This window comes from Prionailurus viverrinus, chromosome D1 (genome assembly GCF_022837055.1).
Source record: "Prionailurus viverrinus isolate Anna chromosome D1, UM_Priviv_1.0, whole genome shotgun sequence".
NCBI classification, from domain to species: domain Eukaryota; kingdom Metazoa; phylum Chordata; class Mammalia; order Carnivora; family Felidae; genus Prionailurus; species Prionailurus viverrinus.
In genome coordinates, this window is record NC_062570.1 from 64847390 (window position 1) to 64863382 (window position 15993).

The following is a 15993-nucleotide window of genomic DNA, read 5'->3' on the forward strand; positions in this document are numbered from 1 at the left end:
TCACAGCTTGGACTGTGGGGGCAACAGGGAGTAAATGGGGCAGCAGATGCAGTTTCCAGGGCAGATGGGTGGGGCTGGGAGCCTCAGATCTATAATTGGAGAAAGGCTGGCCTTTAGGAAGTGGGGGAAGGGAAAACGTCCAAAAGAGAGAAATGAAGGGAAGCATGCCCTTCTCCTCCTTGAACACAACCAGGACTTTGTTGGCTTACTAACTTCCAGAGACACACAGGGTCTACTACTGCGTGCAGACACTGGGTGGGCCTCAGTACCACCCAGGGCATTGTTTATAAATGCACGATTGAGGATAGTAGGGAACACTGGAGTCTGATCACATTGTTTAGGGTGCAGTATTCTGTGGATGGCTGTACCATGTGACTATGGTTAGGAAAACTATGGTCTGAGCCATTGTATTATAGTCTATCCTAAAGATAGAGTTAACATGATATACGTATGCATGCAGCCTGAAAGAAGTGAAATCAGAGAGCGGGCCGTCACTACTTATTTGGGCCAAAGGACTTGGTCACTGAGCTCCAGTTTTTCCTCTGCAAAATTAGGGTTAATAATAGTACCTATTTCTCAGATTTACTGAGAGGATTGTAGGAGATAATGCATAGAAAGGATTTGGCCTAGAGTAAATAAGAATTAGCTTTTATCTATGCAATCATTAGAGTTAGGTGGGAGTCATGTTTTAAGATTATTTGTTTATTTTGAGAGAGAGAGTGAGTGGAGGAGGGCAGAGGGAGGGGGATGAGAGAAAATCCCACGCAGGCTCCACCCTGTCAGCTCAGAGCCTGATATGGGACTTGAATTCACGGAACCTTGAGATGAAGACCTGAGCCGATACCAGGTGCTTAACCGACTGAGCCACCCAGGTGCCCTGGTGGGAATCATTTTTGTGTGATTTTTTTCTTTCCTCCATTTTAAACATAAGTGGTCACCTGGTCTTGTTGATTCCATGAACACAGTGTTTCTTGAACCTGTTTTTCCCTCCTGTCACTCTTGTAGTCCCCATCATATTTTATCTGGGCTCTTAATCTGTGCCTCTCCTCAGCTGTTTCCGGCCTCTACTCTCTCTCCTTCTCCATCCATCCTGTTGACTTCTTCTTTAGTCAGGTCTGATTTTGTTCTCCTCTACACTGAAATGGCAATCACTCCCTTCATCTGACTACAAGATAGAGTCCAACCTCCTTTCTACCAAAAGAAAGCCCTTCACAACTGAGACCTAGGCTGTAATTTTAAACAATCTCCCCAGTTCCCCCTGTCAAAGCACTGGCCACACAGAACGGCACCTTTTGCTGTAAATATCCCTCTGCTTAGCCTTTCTGATCCTTCATTCATATCAGTTCCCCTGAATGCAATGTGTTCCCTTTTCTGTTTACCTGAACATCATATGATTCTTTTAAGACCCAGCATAAATGTCTAATCCTTAGCTAAGCCTTCCCTGATACTCCTGGGAAATCACTCCCTACTCTGTGCTCCCTCTACACTAGCGCCCACATCTGTTACAGCATTTATCCCCTTGTACTGGGGCAGCTGAACATGGCTCTCAAATCCTATTCGAGAAATCAGGGATTGCCTTCTATTTGCTTTCACATCCCCAGAGCCTAATTGCAAGTCTGGCAAGAAGATGGTGCTCCTTGAAGACTTGCATGTGACCATTTAAAAGAAAAAATGATCATTCGCTAGGGAAGGGCGGCTTAGCACCAGAATGGTGTCGAATTAGCCACTGCTTCTCTAAGACAGGCAGTGTAGGGGCAGGGGAAAAAATCACTAGGCTTTTCTGAACTAGGTGTGGGCTCTGTCTCACTTAGCACTTGTGTCACTCTGTCACTTCAATTTTATACGCCTCAGTTTCTTTTTATTTTTCTGGGCGTGGGGTAAGTGTCCTCACCTTTCACAGCACATTGGCCGTGTGAGAAGCAACTGACAGAAGGTGCATGAGGAAGGAGTCTGTGAAATACTGCAGAGAGGTAAAGTTCCAAGGACCCTGGTGTGAGGGCTCATCCCAGACCTGGATGACGGCCCCCATTCTGTGACTGTGCATAGTCTCTCTCAGGCAGGCAGTTGGGATGAACATATTCATTGAACTGAAGCAGATTGGCCAGCTACAGTAGTGCCAAATCCTATTCCAAGGTGGTGCTGTAGGAGGCAGGGTGGAGTGAGTACCACGTGCTTGATGGAAGTTTTCTGATAAGAGAAAAGGAGCCTTAAATAGACCCAGTGAAGAAGGGAGGTGCATGAAGTGTGGGTGCTTCAACTCCCCTAAAGGAGGAAACAACCTAAAGTTCAGGTAGTGGTCACCCTGTGGGATGGTGTCTGACTCACCCTTGTGTTGCAAGTGCCCAGTATGGCACCAGGTGGACATGGGCCTCAGGGAGCATTTCCTAAGTAACTATTGTTCATTCTACAGTCTTGTTGGGGCTGGAAACAAGGAAAGGTTGGCCTACAGACAAATCTTCGGCAGTAGGCTTCCAGGAAAAGAAGAGGGCCTCCATTGTGAAGCTAGACCCGGTTGACAAACTTGGCATTGGCTCTTGAATCCTCCCCTAGGGCTCTTACCTGAGGGGAGTCTTTGGCCAGATCATGGATTCTTCCATTCACCACTCAGGCAGTTGCATGCTGCTCCTTGGAAAATAAGAGGAAAAAGAATCTCAGATACGGCTTCATTAAAATTTGTGGGGTTATGGAGCACCTGGGTAGCTCAGTCCCTTAAGTGTATGACTCTTCATTTCAGCTCAGGTCATGATCCAACAGCTCATAGGTTCGAGCCCCACATTGGGCTCTGCACTGACTGCACAGAACCTGCTCGGGATTCTCTTTTTCCCTCTCTCTCTCTGCTCCTCCCTCACTCATGCTCTCTCTCTCTCTCAATAAATAAATAAATACTAAAAAAATAAATAGAATATGTGGGATTAGGAGGTGGTTCCCTAAGGAGCCCTGCAATCAAAGAGATAGCAAGGCCACCATTTTGGCCATCACAATGAAAGCAACAGCCAACCCTTCCGGTCTCAGGGCAAGGCTCCAGAGAATGTTCTCTCTTCCTTGTATGTAAAAGATTCTAGGGCTCAGAAACATGAAGCAATCTCTCTGACATCACTCGATGAGTTAAGAGCTCTAATCAGAACATAATCAAGTCTTGCAGCTTCATTGTAATATCAGTATGGATTATATCTGTGCCCATCAGTCATCTGCAGGAACTATCTCAGAGGCACGGTCCCCTGCCCCTGTTCAGCTTGCCTATCTAGGTCAGCTAAAATGATTCAGTAGGGTACAGAGGACAAGGGTTCCGAAAAAAAAAAAAAAGCATCTATCTTCTCAAATAAAAAGAAAATCTCTATAAAATGACCGAACAGTAGATAGTCTAATTTTTTTAAATTATTATTTGAGAGAGAGAGAAAGAGAGAGAGAAGGTGAGGGGCAGAGAGAGAGGGAGAGAAAGAATCCCAAACAGGGTATCTGTCAGCACAGAGCCCAACATGGGGCTCAGTCTTACAACTCAGTCTCACAAACTGTGAGATCATAACCCAAGCTGAAATCAAGAGTTAGGCATTTAACTGACTGAGCCACCCAGGTGCCGCTAGATAGTCTAATATTTTTTAAAAGACTTATATAATATACAAAATTAGGAAAGTAGAAAATCATGCAAACACAGAGGTATTAATTATAAGGAAATGGTTTGTACAACTCAAAGTAAGTAGCAGGAAAATCTGAATATTATAGCTATTAGTAGGAGATTATAAGTTATCAAAATTGCCTGAAGGAGAAATTTTTAAACCTAAGAGACAGTAAGAATGAAGGAAATTGAGAAAGTTACCTTTAAGGCTCCAAGAAATAGATGTTTAATATATGTAATTACATGACATCATTATTTATCATTCTTATATTATACATTATATGCAAAGTATAGAGCAAGAAGGAAATTTCTCCAGTTCTTTTCATGAAGAACACTGATATCAAAGTCTGACAAAGGCAGACAAAAAGAAAGCTATAGGTCAGCAGTTCTTAAACTTGTTGGTCGCAGGACACTTTTACACTTTAAAAAAAATCACTGAGAATCCTAAAGATATTTGTTTATACAAGTTATATTTACCAGTAGTTAAATGTTAGAAATTAAAGCAGAAGCTTAAAAAAATATGTATTTGCTAATTTATTTAAGATAACCACAATAAAACCATTAAGTATTAGCATAAATAACATGTTTATTTAAATAACTACATGTTTGTTCAGACACTACTCCCCTAAAGGGTAACTGCTATCCTGACATCTAATACTATATATTAGTTTTGAGTGATTTTCCTTTTATGTAAATGGAAGTAATACAGTATCTATATGCATGCCTAGTTTGTACACATAATTTTCATTATTAGGATATAAATTACTTGAAGAAAGGTACCATATTTTGTTCCTTTCTGTACCTCTTATTTTATTTTATTCAAACAAAAAACATAAAATTTAAATAAGACTGACATTGTTTCACATATTTTTATTTTTTAATGTTTTTTAATTTATTTTTGAGAGAGAGAGCACAAGCTGGGGAGGGGCTGGAGAGGGGCAGAGAGAGAGAAGGAGACACAGAATCTGAAGCAGGCTTCAGGCTCCAGGCCGTCAGCACAGAGCCTGACAGGGGGCTCAAACTAGTGAACTGGGAGATCATGACCCGGGCTGAAGTCAGATGCTCAACTGACTGAGCCACCCAGTTGCCTCAGTTTCACATATTTTTAAAACTGTTTAATGTCTGGCTAAATAGAAGACAGGATGTCCTACCTGTTATTTTTTTTTTAACTTCATTTATTTATTTTGAGAGAGAGAGAGAGAGCAAGCAAGCAGGGGAGGGACAGAGAGAGAGGGAGACAGAGAATCCCAAGCAGGCTCTGCACTGGCAGTGTAGCACCTGATGTGGGGCTCGAACCCATAACCATGAGATCATGACCTGAGCTGAAATCAAGAGTCAGATGCTTACCCAACTGAGCCACCCAGGGACCCCTGTCCTACCTGCTAGCATGTGGTATGTAACCCCTGGAAAACACTGCATGCTGTGAGAGAATGAGAGTAGACAGGGAGAATAATGTCTCAGTTTTGACCTCACAGACCCCCTAAAAGGATCTTGGAGGTCGCCAGTCATCTCGAGGCCACATTTTAAGAGCCTCTGCTATCAGTCAATTTCAATTCTGGATGTTGATGCAAACAACTAAGTGGAACTAAGTGGAACCCAGCAGTATATTGGAGATGAATGTACCACACCCAAGTGGATTCGTTTTAGGAATGCAGGAATTTTAGGAAATCTATTAACTAAGGATTTGATATATTGATAAATCAAAGGAGGAATCACTTCATGACTGCAAAAGATGCTAAAAAGTATTTCACAAAATGTAATACTTTTTCTGATTAAAAAAGTCCTAGGGAGGAACTTGATAAAATAAATACGTCTCTAATTGCCAGCCTCATGTTTAACTGAAATAAACTAGGAGCACAGTGTGAAAGGGCAGAGCTTTCCTGAGCACTCAGGAGCTCAGGTTCTGCTGGGGAGGTGGAATGTCCACAGTGGTGGTGAATGAGGAAGTGGTGTCAGACTGATGGATATCAGAGGTGGTGGCTGAAGAATTAATGATCAACCAACTTAAACCATTAGCTCCCATGTTCCACTCTCTAGGTGTACTTACATCCTGGTGAAGCAGTGGGCAGCAGTGACTACCCAGGTCTTCCCAAAGATGGTTCCTTCGCACAGATGCCTGGTGGCAATCTTCAGGCTGACCTGCCTCCTTACCTCCTACCATCTGGCTAGAAAGGAACCTGGAAGGGTCCGGGGGTTGGGGTGGGGGGGTGAGTGGCTCTGCAGAGACCACCTGGGAAGGGACTAAGAAAACTCATCTTTATTACCCACGGATCCTCCTCACCATCAAGCCCAGATCATATTCTCTGAACATCTCTTTTGTGCCAGGCACTTTAGTAGACACTTGGGAATGATGAGAAATGCTTATTGTATTCCAGACAGAGAGAAATAAATACAGTACTGGAAGTGGGTGTTTCACACAAGAGTAAAATATCAAGCTCACCTTGACCCTCCCCCCCCCTTTTTTTGCTCCAATTATCTGGTCTCCAAACCAGATAATTGGACCCTAAATCCACAACATATCTCATATCCATCTCCTAACTTTGAGTTTGAGTCCTCCGTAGTGCTCACCAGGATTACTCCCCCTGCAGGTAATGTTTCCCTAGCTTCCACACATTCCAAATCAACCACCAGAAAGTGCTCTTTGACCATGTGATTCCTCTGATCAAAACCATCCAAGGGCTCCCCACAGGGTATAGAATAATGGCGACATTATTCTTATAGGCCCAAATCAAATGCCAGTTTTCTTTTCTTTTTTTTTTTTCAAATGCCAGTTTTCTAATTGTCTCCTCCAGAAGTCCAGTATATTTTGTATTAAGTTTTTCTGTACACTTTGTTTTCTTTTGTTGAGAATTTTATTGACATACAACGCACACAGAAAAACACTCAAGTGATAAAGTACTTTGAATTTTCAAAAAGTAACTCCAGAACTCAGATCAGGAAACAGACTAGCAGAATCCCACCAGCAGCTGCTCTAGACCCTTCTCCCTGGAAGGGTAACTGCTATCCTGACACCTAATACCATCTATTAGTTTTGAGTAATTTTCATTTTATGTAAATAGAAGTAACACAGTATCTTTTTGCGTGTCTGGTTTGTACACATAATTTTGATTATTAAGATGTAAATCACTGGGGCGCCTGGGTGGCTCAGTCGGTTGAGCGCCGACTTCGGCTCAGGTCACGATCTCGCGGTCTGTGAGTTCGAGCCCTGCATCGGGCCCCTGTGCTGACAGCTCAGAGCCCGGAGCCTGTTTCAGATTCTGTGTCTCCCTCTCTCTGACCCTCCCCCATTCATGCTCTGTCTCTCTCTGTCTCAAAAATAAATAAACGTTAAAAAAAATTTAAAAAAAAAAGATGTAAATCACTTGAAGAAAGGTACGATATCTTGTTCCTTTTTGTACCTCCCTCCCCATGCCCTGGGCTCTTGCATGGAGGTTTGTACAAAGAAGGTATCAAATGAGAATTAAGCCAGTGTGACAGGATGTCAATAACTAATGAATTTAAGTGAAGGATAAACAGATGTTCATTGTTTTGTTCTTGTAAAACACCTGTTCTATACATTTGCAAAATTTCAAAAGAAAAAGTGAAGGACAAATTTGCTTATTGAATGATTTAAGTAACCCAGGTTAGGCATGCCAATTTTAAAACAGGGCACCTGTAGGGGTGCCTGGGTGGCTCAGTCAGTTAAGTGTCCGACTTTGGCTCAGATCATGATCTCGAGGTTTGTGGGTTCATGCCCCACGTCTGGCTCTACACTGACAGCGTGGACGGAGGCTGCTTGGGATTCTCTCTCTGTCCCTCTCTCTGTCCCTCCCCCACTCTCTCTCTCTCAAAAATAAATAAACATTAAAAAAAAGCAGGGCACATGTAAACTCTTTTTCTTTTACTTCTTACATTTTTATGGGTATTTGTATAAAGGAAAAGGGCCCTCAGGTGTGAGTTCTATGACAGAAAAGCGGGAAAGATTTTTTCATGGAGGTTTTATATCGGGGGCTATTTGTGGATTATATAGTTTTATTCACCAAATATTTATTTGTCATCTACCGTGTTCTGGGCACTTCACTAGGTACTGTGGATAAAAGATGAATAAATCTTTGCTGTGCATTGTAATAAGACTCCTTGGAAAATCTTGTACTTGGTTTAGGCTGGGAAAAATGGCTTTGCTGAATGCACCCCCATGGTGGTCAAGAGAAGGAGCCACTGCAGCCACACTTTACAAGGGTTTTCTACCTAGGGTATCTATGCATCATGAGGTCCAAGAAAACAGAACAAAAAGACTCAGATTACTTCTACTTCTCATTAAAAGGAATATATTGTCTCCACACTCTATATTATGTTCTGTGTCAGATTATAAAACTAAAAAAATAAATAAAAATAAAGTGCTTGCATTTTCTCTTGACAAACTATCAAATTGGCAAAGCATAAAAGCTGCCCTACTCCCGCCTCTGCCTGCTCCGCTCACCTGGTTTTCCACATGGACCAGGATGTGGCACATGTGTGCCATTGGGTGCCACAGAGCAAACAAGGACAAGAGAAAGTCCAGCACTTCTCAATGCTCATTGGCATTAAAACGTAGTGGTGGACTCACTTTTTTTTAGTGCACAGATCTTGTGAGTCAGACCCCAGTTTGACACACTGTTTACCCATTTCCACGAAATGAATCTATTTAGATGGGGATTTTGTTTCTTGTGACTAGAAAGATTTCAGTGTTGCTTTGAGCAAAATGGACAATGACTACATCCCATATAGCTCTGTGTGGTGGCTTTTTTGATGTGTGGACTTTGCTAAGCCACAGCCTCCAGTTATTCAATGAAACAATAATCTAGGTGTTGCTGTAAAGGTATTTTGCAGATGTAATAAAAATCCCCGATCAGTGAACTTGAGGTAAAGAAGATCATCCTGGATAATCTGGGTGGGCCTGACCTAATTAGTTGCAAAGGCCTTAAGAACAGAGCTGAGGCTTCCCCGAAAAAGAGAAGAAATTTTGCCTTTGGAGAATACCTTCAGCCCATGCCTGTGGAATTCCAGTGTCCTGTGAACTTCTCTTTTCTTTTTCAAATGTTTATTTATTTTGAGAGGCGGGAAGGGGAGAGAGAATCCCAGGTAGGCTCCGCCCAATGCAGTGCCGGAAGAAAGGCTCCACCCCACGGAAAGGGTAAGATCATGACCTGAGCCTAAGTCAGGAGTCGGACGCTTAACCGACTGAGCCACCCAGGTGCCCCCTGTGATCTTCTCTTTCTGACTGCCTGCCAGATAGGTTTAATTGCTTGGTCATCTCCTGCAACCATGTTAGCCAATTCCTGGTGTATTAGCTTGCTTGGCCTGCTGTAACAAAATATCATAAACGGGCTGGCTTAGAAGAACAGAAATTTATTGTGTCATAGTTCTGGAGGCTACAAGCCTGAGATCAAGGTGTTAGTGTGGTTGGATCCTTCTGTGGGTGGTGATGGTGCCTCTCCCACAGCCTGCGGTGGTTTGCTAGTGATCACCTGTGTTCCTTGGCTTGTAGATGGTACATCACCCCAGTCTGCACCTTCATGTCCATATGACGTTCTCCCTGTGCAGGTGTCTCTCTCCACGTCCAAATTTGTCCTTTTATAAGGACAGCAGTCATATTGGGTTAAGGCCCACACTAATGACCTCACTTTAACATGATTACCTCAGTAAAGATTTTAGCACTAAATAAGGTCACATTCTGGGTTACTGGAGGTTCGGACTCCAACATATCTTTTTGAGATTCTCTGGTTGAACCCTGGCTGATACACTCTGTGGGTATCTCTTGGTCACATTCCCCACAACATCTTACCAGAAGCATTGTGATCTTCAGGTAGTACATTCCATGTCTCCAAAAACAATGACTTGTCCTCTGATCTGGAGATGTTTAAATCTGAGTGTAAGCATATACAACTTCTCAGATCACACACACAAGGCCAGTGTTTGGAACTTACCAGAAAATTACTACTGTTAGAATTCTGGAGCATCTCAGTCGGCTGGACCATGGGTGTTTTAATTGAAAAGTGGAGTATTTAACTATAACCTGGGTTTGCCATAAAGAACTGCTTGTCTAACAAGAATGAACAACTTGAGAAGCCAACAGATGGCTTTGTAGGATTTGGGCAGAATGCTCATGGGTGTGAGGACTTGGAGGGGAGTTGTGTTGCTCGTGTATCTAGGGGCTGAGAGCTGGTGAAGACATTTCACATTTCCGAGCCTCTGTTATGTGTTACATACTTGCTCATGGCCAAGGGTGATCTGATTTAATTCTACTTTCTTACTAGGCATGTATTATTCTTCCATGGTGAGGCTGAAGTAAATGAGTCTCAGATGACTCTTAGATCACACATATAGTAAGGACAGGCCATGATTTAGGCATAGAGTTGATCTTCATTCTTCATGGATTCCACATTTGCAAATTCACCTACACCGTAACATTTATTTGTAACTCAGAACGAATGGTGCTTTCATGATCATTCAAGGACACCTGCAGAACAGTGACCAATTTGAGTCACCTGATGCACGTATTCCTAGCTGAGGTCTAATGAGGCGGCACTCTGCCTTCTTGTTTTAGCTCTCATACTATAAACAAGTGTCCTTTCCATGGTCCCTCGAATGCCATGAGGTTTTTGCATTTTTGTGCCTTTTGTTGGTGATTTTGCTGTTTGAAATGGCCCTAGACATTGTGCTGCAGTGCCATCTAGTGTTCGTAAGGGCAAGGAGGCTGTGATGTGCCTTATGGAGAAGATAATGTGATAGATGAGCTTTGCTGAGGCACAGGCTATAAGCACAGGCACAGGCTCACTGGCTGTGAGCTCAGTGCTAATGAACCAACAATATGTAAGGTGACTTTAAACAGAAACACCCATAAAACCAGAGGCTCCCAGGAACCTAAGTCCTCGGAGCAGAGGTTCAGTAATCACTAATTTGGTGTTCAGGGTGACTTTATAGGACAGAGATGCTGCAAATGCTGAGGACCAACTGCATCCATGTTGGGCTGTAAAGGCTTCCCATTCTTACTGCATTACGAGGATGGGAATCGGGACCCAAGATGTTGATGCCTCTGTCTTCTTACCTGTTCCAGGGATGAAAGAGACTGTAGCTTGAAAGCCTCTGTAGGTCACATTTTTATCTGACTGGAAGCTGATGAGCATTACACCAGAGGAGCTCAGCACAGGGGCAGGAGCAACGAAACCACAAAACCTTGCTGGTTAAAGCCCAGCCCAGGCAAGACACGGTCAAAGACCCAGCAAATAGGCATGACATTGGATAGGGAAAAAAAATTAACCTTTAGGCAATTGTTGAGAAATAAACTTTTTTGTGGTGTCACAGTCCATTTTCAGAATAGAAAGACTCCCACTGAGAATGCCCCTTAGGGAACTAGTTTGAGTCAATGGGCTTATTTCAGTGGCACTTTCCCCTTCTGACCCTTAGATCACTGGGGGCCTTCCACACCTTCTGTCCAAATAGCTCTTTGGTTCTCCCTCTGGCCCTTCCTGCCCCTGACCTGGGAGAAGGGGTGGTGGTAGTGACCACTTAGGGAGGAGGGAAGGAGGGGGTGTAGGGGAATGAAGGAAGCTTGAACCAGACCCTTTTTTACTCCCAAGAACAATTCCCCCCAAAGGACTGGGTCCAAAGGCAAACCAGGGGAGCTGAGGCTCCAGGGGCACAGACCTATTTCCTCCTGTCCTTCCACATCCCTGTGCACCGCCACATAGTCAGAAGAACAATCTCCATTCTCTTCTATTTCCAGACTCTGAAAGGAAAGCTGACAAGACTCCACATTACAGCCACAGGAAATCAAATGAACCATTGACCTGATTTTGAGTAAGCTGAGAAATGTGGAGTGCTCAGCTTGCTCTGGGGTGTGACCATAAGAGGAAAGTGAATGGGGCATTCATGAGTAGGTTAAATTACTTAGGAGAAGATGCTATACCACAGACTCCTAAACTCTAGACGCATCTAAGCTACCAAACAGGGACCAAATGTAAAGGTGTAAATATTTGAGCTCCCTGGTGCCCTCCTAGGAAGACCAAAGAAACAGCAAAAAACAATCTGAGCAATTTGATAGTACCGGCCTTCAATTGACTTTGAAGAGTGGAGCAGTGGGAAATAGGGCTGATGAGGTGGGGATGTATATTTTAAACACACAGATGATGGGGATTAAATGGAGCCTGAACACTCAGCAAAAGACACAGGGCTGCATGGATGGGACAAAGCGGAGGTAAGTGATCACTAATGGTAAATGTAGGCATAGGGAAAAGGAGAATATCAGAAGTAGGTTCCATTCAAACATTTCTACATCCTTACTACAATACTTTCCAGTAGTAAACCCTTTTCTCTCCAAGTCAAATGATATGCACATAGTTCTGACTTGTAATCCTAATCTCCAAATTTCTATCTTGAATGGGTCCTGCACACTGGTGCTGTCACTGACTACAGGGTGTGAAATCATCATTTCACTGATGCATGGCACTCAGTACGCATTTATTGAATAGGTGTGTTTTTGAATCACTTCTAGCTCTGGCACGTTCAGATTTTCAACTAAATTTTGTCTTCCTCCTTCCAGAAATCCGCTCATACTTAAACTTTTACCCCATTACTCATAACCAATCTTCCCTTAGTGCTGCTTCCTCCTGAAATTTCTCTTTTGAATGTTTGGGTTCCAGAAGCTTTTAGAAAGAGAAATTCTCTACTTATTTCCTCTGTGTTTTCTTCTCCCGTCATGTGTAAAACCTGCGTGATCTTTTTTCTTTTCCGAACATCAGACTTGCTATTTCAGGTGCCCCCCCCCCACTCCCACCTGCTCTCTATTGTTCATTTGCCAATCCAATTATTTTACCTTTTTGCTGGGAGATGAGCTGAGGGCTGGATGGCTGAAACTCTCAGTCCTTTTTAAACCCTAACTTTGTGGTAAATCCAAACTCTCAGCCACAACTTTTTGTTTGCTTGCTTGCTTTGTGTTTTAAATTAAAGGCTCTGTTCTCTGGACTGTTCTAACTCCACACTTCCTCCTGAGTCTCAGACTTCTTTTTGCCTCTTAAATATATGAGAACCTGGGGCGCCTGGGTGACTCAGTCAGTTAAGCGTCTGACTTTGGCTGCAGTAATGATCTTGTGGTTCGTGAGTTTGAGCCCTGTGTCAGGCTCTGTGCTGAGAGCTTGGAGCCTGGAGTCTGCTTTGGATCCTGTGTCTCCCTCTTTCTCTGCCCCTTCCCCACTCAAACTCTGTCTCTCTGTTGCTCTCTCTCTCAAAAAAAAAAAAAAAAATATATATATATATATATAGGAACCTGGAGGTCTTATCCATCCTTACTCCTCCCCCTTTGTTTTCTAGTCTACTTTCTCTCCTTCATATCCTCTCTCGCTTTCAATTGTTGTTTTAAGAGAAGGACTTCTAAGTAAATGCCTCTTTCCAACTTCATTCTGGCTGCAGTCTTACCTTCAACTCTCTGGTGGCATCTCTCCGCAGATGGCCTACTAGTGTTTAACGAACCACAAAAGCTACGAATCAAATGCTGAATAAACTCCGTATCCTGATATTCAAAAACCTCTGTACTTTTAACTCAGCTCCTCTTCCACTACCCTTCCCAATACAGCTCTGACTCGAGGCCAGCCAGTCCCTCAGCCTGTTCTATGCTAGCTCCTCTGTGCTTGCTCTGTTCCCTCTGCATGGAAGGCTTGATGTTTGAGGTCTTATTGGCATTGACTTTTGTTAGCCATTACTTACAAAGTGTTTTGTTAGCAGTTTAATTAATAAGGTAGAAATGCTTGTTTCTAGAAGGGACCAGGAACTGATTAAACCAGTTACCAGATCCAGATGGAGACAGCCCAACAGAGTAAAGTGCACAGCTGCCATCTAGTGGTATATGTGGGTAGTTACAGGGAAAATAGGCTGGTCTGTTACTCAACACGTATATATCAAAGAACTTTGTATGCTGGGTACCAGGGAATAGATCTGATTAAAACAAAACAAAACACAAAACCTCTGCCCTCATGGTGTTTATGTTAGGTCTTCTGTGGAGATACCAGAGCAAAGTTGAGGTAACCAAGGTCAGTACCTTCATTAGGTAGTGTTTGGGGGCTTGAAAAACCCAGTCACAGTTGGCCATGTTGCTATAGTATTCAGGATAGTGAAGACTCTGTATGAGGCCTTCTTCAAAAAGGACAGTAAGGGAACTGCAACCTGAATCTGAAACACAAGGGAAAACGTCCTAACAATGGCATCACTCAAGCCAAGAGGAATCAATCCTCTGTGTGCTTCCACCTGTCTCCCACAAATGGCTCATCAGCTGACTCCTCAGGCAGAGCTAATAAGAAGGAACACGTCTGTGCACTGATTCTCCAGAACTCGTTCAGCCCTCTCAGCTCACTTGGGTATGTGATCAACACGAGTCAGCATGACAGAAGAAGGAGCACCTTCATGGCCTCTCACCTGCCTTGTGGCCCCCTCCGTGATGAAACCAAACAGACCCTGTTGGGGAGCTCCCTGCCCCTCACTTCATCCCTGCGGGGCCTCAACTTCTCTAAAAGGCCTGGGTAGTACGTGATATAAGCAAATGGTTTTACCAGGAAGGTAGTTTGGTTTTAGAGCTTTATAGGTGAGATTAAACCCAGCTGCATGATCTGTGGCATCAGAGACGAAATTCAGCTGTACAGAGTTGGAGCCAATAAGAACTGATGAAGGGAGGCTTTCTCCACAGAACTTCCCTGGAATGTAAGAATCAAGAGTCTTTGTTCAGATTCTAGAAAACAGCATCCATTAAGAGACTTCAGGAGAACTGGCCTTGAACTGGATTTGTCAAGACAGTATAGGGTTATCTAAACCAGGGTTTCTCAACCTCGGTACTGCTGATATTTTTTAACTGGAACATTCTTCGTGTTCAGGCTGTCCTGTGCATTTATCGGATGTTTTGTGGCATCTCTGGCCATACTCATCAGATGCCAGTAATACTGTCTCTAGTCATGACAACGAAAAATGCTTGAGACATTGCCAAATATCTCCTGGGGGCAAAATCTCCTATTAAGAACCACAGAAATGCTCCCCTGTTTCTGTTTCTTGCCTAAATAACCTTTGTTTCCTGCTCATGGTTATCCATTGGTATTTTCCTTCTTAGCTGGATGATGCAGTAAAAGTCATTTTCATGCCTACAAAAGCAGCATTCTGTCTGAGAGGTCCTGCAGTATGTCTATATTTTACCTCTGATGGGCCCCAGACCTGGCAAATAAATCTAGGAAGTCTGGTTCCATGGGAAGCAGATGGAGCCAATGTTCTGTGGCCTTGCAACCACCACACAGGCTCACATCAGTTCCTTTCCTGTCAATTCTGAGTCTGAAACTTGCAGACAGAAAGTGTGGTATTTACAGATGCCTCAGTGCCAGACAGCCTGCAGCCCGGCCCCATTAAGTCCTCGCAGCACGACATCCATTTGACAATGTCAGCATCCACTCACCAAGAAGTCTGTCTTCTAAGGAATATATCGAGAGGTAAGTGTGGTGACAAGACTCTGCATCCAAGTGGGAAACATTGAGCAGCACATGCATCTTCTCTGGTGCCAGCAGGATCCAGACACACAGCCTGCAGGCAGATACATTAAGAGGGAGTTATTTCGAGACAGAAAGTGTCCAGTTAGTGGGCACAGCCAGACTGGAGGTGGGGGCTGGGGGAAGAGTGGCAGGGAGGCTACTCACTGCTTGCTCTCATAGTACAGGTAGGGGCTTTCTGGGAAGTGCAGCTCCCCCTGAGACTCACGGAGCACACGATCCTGCTCACTGCATGAGGCTGGGAAAGAGAGCCACGAGAATCAGGGTAACAGTGGTGACTGGCCACAATAGTCCTCTCCTTCTAGAACCTGTACAGAAGTGCCTGGTTCTTCATGATGCATGGTTCCTCTCTTGCCAAATATTTCTCTGCCGTGGCTTCTGTGATGCCTTACTCTTTTTTGTTCTTTTTAGATCCTGCTTAACCTTGAGATTCAATGATTCCTTCTCCTTCACTCCATCATAACTTGCTTCTATAAATACATGTATTTCCCGGTTCTATCCTTAGCTTTCTTTTTTTTTTTCAAAAATTTTTAATGTTTATTTAATTTGGAGAGGAGAGAGAGAGACAAAGTGCAAGTGGGGGAGGAGCAGAGAGAGAGAGGGAGACACAGAATCCGAAGCAGGCTCCAGGCTCTGAGCCATCAGCACAGAGCCCGATGTGGGGCTCAAACTCACAAACTGTGAAATCATGACCTGAGCCGAAGTCGGATGCTCAAGCGACTGAGCCACCCAGGCGCCCCTCTATCCTTAGCTTTCATCTCTTTTTACACGAGCCCTCTGACTAGTCTCATCCATACTCTGAGTTTCAACTGTTATTCTACCCTTCTGAACTTCAGACCTCGTTTT

General features: G+C 43.7%; 1 protein-coding gene across 1 annotated transcript in view; it reads right to left on the reverse strand.

Moving 5' to 3' along the window:
• The window catches only part of OVCH2 (ovochymase 2), a 26659-nt gene continuing 10666 nt past the window's right edge, over nt 1-15993 (reverse strand). Inside the window, exons 9-16 of the mRNA XM_047823234.1 lie at nt 15295-15385; nt 15057-15181; nt 14173-14313; nt 13665-13795; nt 11279-11372; nt 10680-10811; nt 9417-9497; nt 1-89 (exon numbers count right to left, since the gene is read on the reverse strand). Of these exons, the coding sequence (XP_047679190.1) occupies nt 1-89; nt 9417-9497; nt 10680-10811; nt 11279-11372; nt 13665-13795; nt 14173-14313; nt 15057-15181; nt 15295-15385 (884 nt within the window). The remainder of the gene's footprint in view (nt 90-9416; nt 9498-10679; nt 10812-11278; nt 11373-13664; nt 13796-14172; nt 14314-15056; nt 15182-15294; nt 15386-15993) is intronic.